Source organism: Rhododendron vialii, chromosome 1a, assembly GCF_030253575.1.
Source record: "Rhododendron vialii isolate Sample 1 chromosome 1a, ASM3025357v1".
NCBI lineage: Eukaryota > Viridiplantae > Streptophyta > Magnoliopsida > Ericales > Ericaceae > Rhododendron > Rhododendron vialii.
Window position 1 is genome coordinate 45,803,278 of NC_080557.1, and position 7,710 is coordinate 45,810,987.

The window sequence follows — 7,710 nt, forward strand, 5'->3', positions numbered from 1 at the left end:
TAACAAAACCATTATGAGCATAACCAAAACCTATTATGAACATAACTAAAACCATTATGAGCATAACAGAACCATAACAAGGCATAACTTGTTTGTTATGCTTTAGTTGGGTTTGGTTATGCCTTGGTTGGTTTTTTGGATATTCTTTAGTTATGCCTTGTTTAGATTTTGTTATGCTTATAATAGGTTTTAGTTATGCTCATAATGATTAAATTATGCCAAAAATTACAGTGTCCCCAAAATGACCGAGGACACCATAGCATCATCCTAAAAACTATATGTGCCGTTGCCGGGAGTTGAACTCGGAGTCACCGGGATAGTTAGCAAATGTCACGTGCCTCCAGCATGACATGATAGTACCCTCCATTCTATTACATTCCACTATCAACAAAATCTACCATTTGTCATCAGGGCCGGTTTTGAAATTCTCGGGACCTAAGATGAACTTACGAGGGAAATAAAGATATTTATATGAGGAAGAAAAAAAGAGGCCCTTAAGACTTGAATCATATACCTCTTGGATAGAGGAATTAAGTTTTTCCACTAGGCTAGCTAGTTTTTTAGTCGTATAAGTGCTAGATTAAATATATATTACATATCTGGCTATGCCTATCTGGGATCCTAATTTTGATCCAAAATTCGAAGGCTTAAGTTCACCGTCTTGCTCGTCTCGGCTCAGTGCCGACCCCGCCTGTCGTTAAATAAAGCACTTCGCCATTGTCACATATCCAAAGCCATTAGTAGCTAGCAAAAAAAATTGCTCCTACTGGCAAGACATGCTCTCAACTGCCGATACATAAGCATTTATAAAGAGAACGAAGGAGGGTGAACATTACTTTTAATGTGATTAGTGAAAATTGTGTAGGATCCATATAATCAATACATTTTTGGATAATAATGAGTTAGTTTGGGGTGAAATTCATACAATTTTCATCAATTACAGAGAAAGTTCACTCTCTTTAAAGGAGAGCAACAAAATTATTATTATTATTTTTATTTTTACTTATAAAGCCCCAAAGCCCCTCCACCTCACGCCTGGCAAAAAATAAAATTAAAAAGAATACGGTGTCAAAAAATTAGGCCAAATGGATTTACTCCTTTAGTTCCACTTAACATTTTCTAAAAGTTAACGTTTTGTTCATATTTGAATGTTTTTCGCGTTTGTTAGTTTGAGCTATTTTTTTTTGTGTATTATTGATTCGCCTCGATGAGACGAATCAATAAAAATAATTTTTTTTCCACTTTTATTCAAATATTTTGAGAAATAATTATTTTTAAGTAAAAAATAATAATTTTTTATGCTTAAAATAGTTATATTTCAAAATATTTGGATAAAAATAAAAAAATTATTATTTTTTCAATTCGTCTCATCAAGACAAATCAACAATTCAAAAAAATTGGTGCAAAACTATCAAACATGAATTTTTTTTTAAATAATGACAAAATGTTAACTCTTTAAAAAGTTTAAGGCCTATTCCACTTTCTCAAATAAGAACTTAAAAAATAATGACATATTTTTAAGCTTAAAAATAACAAATTTAAAAAAATAATTTGTAAGAAATCTATCAAATAAGATCCATAATGCATATTTTTCATTTAGATAAATTTATTATTTTTAAATTTAAAAATTATAAATACGTACTTATTTTTTAATGGGTAAACCGAAACACAAGTGGACCTAGGCCACGTGCTAACTTGTGAAAAGGGCGACATTAGTTGAGGAGGTAGTTTCTCTCTCTCTCTCTCTCTCTCTCTCTCCATACTCTCTTCGAGCGCAATGGCGTCCAGAAGAGGCGGAGTCTCTCTCCCAGAGAGGCCACACAACAATACACCCAGCGACGGAATCCTCTCCAGGGTTTCCTCTAAGATCTCCGAGTCTCCGATCCTTTACCAGGGCAAGCGAGCGGCCTCCGACGCCGGCTTCGTCGCCAAGAAGCTCCTGAGGAGCACCGGAAAGGCGGCGTGGATAGCTGGAACCACGTTCTTGATCCTCGTCGTGCCTCTCATCATCGAGATGGACCGTGAGCAGCAGTTCAACGAGCTCGAGCTGCAGCAGGCTAGCTTGCTCGGCGCACCCCCTAAGTGAGATATATTGTTTTCTCATTCGCAGTCAAGCTAGAAAGGTTGAATAAATGCCGGGGATAATGTAATTCTTGTTTTTAGGGTTCATTGAGATCCTTGTGGTAGAATTTGGTGTTTATTGTGTAATTTTGATTCGTGGGTCGAGTAATAACAAGTTTCAGGGCTAATAATATTTGTAGTTTTTCTTTCAAGTTCTGGTTCAGTCTTTGTTTGAGGTTTGTGGGATTGTTGCTGTAATTGAATAAGTTTGAAACGTTGTGTTGAGTTGATGTTGGTATTTAGTGCTCCGGTGGCCTTTTAGGGTTTTTTCCCAATGTTCAGTAGTTCAATCCAGGGTTTATTGTTTGAGGTTCTGTGGGAAGTATCGATGTAGTAGAAGAAGATTGAAACGTTTTGTTGAGTTGATGTTGGTATTAAGTGTTCCTGTAGGCATTTTAGAGTTTCTTCAAAGTTCATTAGAGCAATTAATAATAATTGTCAATGGAGGTGGGACTACTTCTCTAATAAAACCCAGAAGTTGCTTTGTATGGGTTAGAACTTAGAAGTATCCAATTATGGAGTTATGTTGGTCAAAAGACAACCAGGGCAGTGTTACTTTGGATTTTGGTCCAAGGACAATTAAGAATCCTGAAGTGCTTATGTAGGGATTTGTGAGGAAAATGCACCTAGTGATGCTACTCGTGAGATCCTTCTGCAAGTTATCGGTTGTTCAATGGGTGAAGACAACAACCAAATAATAGGATGAGGGGATGACCGGTGTTATTGTTAGTGGGGCATTGCTTCGTGTAGGTAGGTATATGATGATAACCCTGTGGTTGTGCTTTTTCTTCCTTGTGTGCTGAATAAGTGGCCCATGAATTGTTGATTCTCATAACTTGGAAAGCAATTAGCCCTATAGTCATTTAAGGGACAGTATCCTTGATTCTGAACGTGGATCAGGCGGTTTAGTAATTACATCATTCGTCTCCTTGGTTTTTTCTTTTGCATGTGTGTGTGTTATTTGGGGGGATATTCCTTTTAATTTTCCCACCATAGAGTGAGTCGAATCTTCCTTTGTTTCTCACTTTGGGATCACTTGTGAATTGTTTGGTCAAACAGATATAATGGAATTACTTTATTAATTTACATGTACACCCTATCTGTAAGTTCGGAACTTAAAAAAGGAGAAAAGATAATTGATCAAGTAATTCCATTCCTTTGAAGTTTGGTTGGATCCATTGTTTCTTTTGCTCAGAATATAACCATATACAGTAAGGGACCCAAGTTGATAAAAAAAAAAGGGTATCAAATGGTTGCATTAACCAGGGCTCTTCTGCAGTGGATGATTACTCATGGGACTGCACTGTGGACATGGTTGGCTCTGGGGAGTTTATATACTAAGAGCATCCACACTAGTTGCTAAATTTGGCATAATTTGTTGCCATTTCTCAAAAGTGGCAAAAGAAATGGGAAAATTATGGCAAAGTTGCCATTTTTGATATTGGCCAAAAATGAAAATGGCAATGGTGAAATGGAAAACACCGGTGCGGATACTTTAATGTGAGAAGAGATGTGATACAGTGATATGGTTCTGATTTAATTCCGGGTTTGGCTAAGCCTCATAAAGGAATTTAGCATCTCCATTTTAGTTTTTCTTCTATATAGCAGAAAGCTATATAAAGGGTGGTTTGGTTTGTGTTGTGTTGTGCTGTAGAGAGACTTGACGCAGCGGAATTCACAAGAGATTAGTTGCGTACTAATCCAAACGTAGGTAAAAACTCGAATCTACAAGAAAGAGACAAAATCAGAGAGTATTATTGATAAAAGATGAATAATTGATTTTATAACCCTTAGGCCTATACCCTTATTTATACTAGTAGGAGTCCTAACAATAAGCTAACTACTTAGAGTGGAAACCAAGCAAAACATACTTGGAAACCAAGACTAACAAACTTAAAAGACTGATAGGAATATGCCTAAACAAGCGGCATTAAAAGAGGAATTCCTAAAACGAATAATTCCTAAAATAAAGTTTCCATGTATTTGAAATCTTCTAAATTCTTGTCCTACATCAGAGTATGAGGAATTCAAAGTGAGGATCAATGCATTAGTTGCAAAGGCTCAAAAAATTGCCAGAAGAAGGATGGGTCATGCAAGATGGGGCCCCATGGCTGAGAAACAACACGCGGGATCACCCTGGCATGATTCAGGTTACTATCGAAATAACCATCATCTGTTTCCTTTTTATTTTCGAAAGAAAAACAAATGGGTTCTTTGATCTTCCTTCCGGAAGATGAAAATGGAGATGAGATTGCTTCTTTTTTCTATAGGTTTACCTGGGAAGTGAGGGAGCACTCGATGCGGAAGGGCAGGAGTTGCCAATGCTTGTGTATGTTTCTCGTGAGAAGCGGCCTGGCTATCAGCACCACAAGAAAGCTGGTGCAATGAATGCTATGGTGAGTTCCCTTTAGAAAGTATGATCCTTGATTTTGTGGTCTGGCTCCTCCCTATTTCTGATCAGTGATCACCAGTATTGTATTAAATGCAGACGGATTAAGTGATGTCATATGACATAGCCAGATTCAGTAAATTGCTTTGTGAGAGCGCCACGATTGGGTAACCTTGATGATTTGGCAATGTTTTTTGATGATCACTGCAGGTTTGTGTGTCAACAGTTCTTACCGTTGCACCTTCATGTTGAACTTGGATTCTGATCACCACATCAACAACAGCAAGGCTGTTAGGGAAGCCATGTGCTTTCTAATGGATCCCCAGCTTGGAAAGAAGCTCTACTACGTCCAGTTCCCACAGCGGTTCGACGGCTGATCTTCACGATAGGTACGCCAATCACAATGTTGTTTTCTTCGATGTAAGTCCACTTGCTCCTTATCAAATTTCCATTACCATATGTAATACTGCATTCTCTACTAGCTATCAAAAGTTTGATGCAGGATTCCTCTTCCGATTTCCAAAGTTCTGCTCCTGTCCCAATTCACTCTTAGTTGCACAATCATGCCTCAAAATCTGTGTTTTTCTTGATTTCCATCACCTCATGCAACTGAAAGTGCATTTAGGACAAGCCCAGGGATTTTTGGCGGGAATAGGAATTGCTTGCCCAAAAATTTCGTATGCAAAGCTCATGAGTACATGGTTGTTCCTATGTCTATAGATCGACATGAGAGGCCTAGATGGGATCCAGGGGCCAGTTTATGTTGGGACCGGATGTGTTTTCAACTGGCAGGCACTATATATGGTTATGATCTCCCAGTGTCTGAGAAGCGGCCAAAGTTGACATGTGACTGCTGGCCTTCATGGTGCTGCTGTGGTGGTTCAAGGAATCCCAAGTCTAAGAAGAAAGGATTGAAAGCTCTGATTGGCCTCCGGAGGCATGTACAACAAGAAAAAAATGATGGGGAAGAACTACTCTAGGAAATCTTTGTCTGGGCCTGTCTTTGATCTTGAAGAGATTGAAGAAGGGTTTGAAGGTTTTGATGAGTTGGAGAAATCATCGCTCATGTCTCAGAAGAATTTCGAAAAGCGGTTTGGACAGTCACCGGTTTTTATTACCTCCACTCTAATGGAAAATGGTAACAGCACTTCACTTATCAAAGAAGCCATTCATGTCATTAGTTGCAGATAATGGGACAAAGAGGTGAGTAGTATTTATTGGTTTTCTGTTTTGATTAGATTATTTCCAGGACTTAAATGACTAGGATGGCTCATTGAAGTAGGTATTTTAGAATTTAGAGGCAATTCCAAGAGTTCAATTATTAAAAAATGTCTCAATGAAGTTTGACAGCTAAATTTTCGTACTATTTCACTTCCAAGAAACACATTTTACCGTGCAATTTTATTACAACTATGAAGCCAGACTGCCGCACAGAAGTTCAATGCTTCTACATACAATTCATGAGATTTTGACTTGGGTTAGACATTCACAGATTGGATGGATATATGGATCGGTCACAGAAGATATATTGACAGGATTCAAGATGCATTGTAGAGGGTGGAAGTCAGTATACTGCATGCCAAAGAGACCAGCTTTTAAGGGGTCAGCTCCAATCAATCTCTCAGATCAGTTGCACCAAGTTCTGAGATTGGCTCTTGGGTCTGTTGAGATTTTCCTTTGTCGTCACTGCCCACTTTGGTATGCCTATGGGGGAAAATTGAAGTGGCTTGAGAGGCTCGCTTACATTAACGCCATTGTCTACCCATTCACTTCGATTCCTTTACTTGCCTAGTGCACGATTCCTGCCATTTGCCTTCTGACCGGAAAATTTATCATCCCTACTGTAAGTATTTTGCGTTTCGAATATGACTGGGGACAAAAGTTGTGTAACACCATAGCTTCTAGTTAATGCTTGATTTAATTACAAATTACTCCTACTATACTACAAAAAGAAAAAAGGAAAAAAAACTATGTAACATCATAGCAGCTGATGCTTGATTTTACAAACAAGTTCCTTCAAACTGCCACAGAAAAGAAAATTTACTACGTAATGTCAATTCGAACAACAGAAATAGAAATCTATGTAACATCACAGCAGTTCCTTCATGGAAGCATCCATTCAGGAGGGAAGAGCTGGATCAAAGGTCATGTTCCGCTAGGCGAATAAGGCTGAAGTTCCGTATTCTATACTGGCTAAGTGGATCGATTCATTGAACGGGCTTACTATGCCTTTGCATGGCATATTACTGTGAAACTTACATCATCTTGGAAGAGGCAATTTGGAAGCTTGTGAGCTTTGACCACAACAGCTAGCATTGATAAGCTTTCCTTCCTCTAAGAATGTCAAATTTAGAAACTGTGTGTTTGTGTGTGTGTGTGTGTGTGTGAGAGAGAGAGAGAGAGAGAGCATATTGGATCTCTTTATAAGAGTCTGGAGTCTCTATAGAAGAGTTTCAGTGCACCATGTTAAGTGTTGCTTAACAGAAAATAGATGGCCCAAGTCAAATGCCTCATTTCTGCTTTGCTGGAACTTTTACCATCCTGGTCGGAGAAGCATCTGGGAAATAATGTCAACTTTTCTCTTTCTTCTGCCTTACAGGTGGCGGTGGGAAGACTGTTAACTGTTTGCTGTTCACAATTCCATCATCCGTCCTGCCATGATAAAAAAAGAAGAAGACAGAGAACAATTTTGTTTGTCCAATCCGCGTCTTACAAGCTGATTTCAAAGGTCGAGTTCTACTCATGGGATCGTATGAGAATCAAATCTACATAGTTGGTCTGACCTTAAAACTCAAACCCAATCATCAATCGGCAATGTCCTTTTACAAGACCAATTGTTGGGTTCCTGGAATTTTACACACTGGAACCGCTAGTCCACCGGAAGAGTTTCGCTCCAGATTCTTTTCTTAAAAAATACTCCTGTTTTATGAGACAAATTATTCTTTCATAACACATCATCTTTAATTCAAAAAATAAGTGTTTATTTTCAAATAATTACTAATATTTATTTTGAGAATCCGGAACAGCTGCCCTCAAGCCACGACTCCTAACTTAACACCTATAGTAATCATAACTGGGTGAAGCTTTTTATTATAAGTAAAAAAATAAAGCTCAACCTGCTGATTGGGTAAGTTGTCAAATCATTTATTAGCAAATAGTAAATATTTTGATCCTTTTACAGAAACATACTTGAATTAAGG

The 7,710-nt window shown here is 38.1% G+C and overlaps 1 protein-coding gene and 1 pseudogene across 1 annotated transcript; both read left to right on the plus strand.

Moving 5' to 3' along the window:
* The first annotated feature begins 1,686 nt into the window (after nucleotides 1–1,686).
* On the plus strand, nucleotides 1,687–2,363 carry LOC131320939 (mitochondrial import receptor subunit TOM9-2-like). Its single transcript, XM_058351865.1, has one exon. The coding sequence runs from the start codon at nucleotides 1,778–1,780 to the stop codon at nucleotides 2,084–2,086; it is 309 nt and encodes a 102-aa protein (XP_058207848.1). The 5' UTR covers nucleotides 1,687–1,777; the 3' UTR covers nucleotides 2,087–2,363.
* A 1,007-nt stretch (nucleotides 2,364–3,370) lies between these two features.
* Nucleotides 3,371–6,885, plus strand: LOC131332131 (cellulose synthase A catalytic subunit 4 [UDP-forming]-like; annotated as a pseudogene).
* The last annotated feature ends 825 nt before the right edge of the window (nucleotides 6,886–7,710 follow it).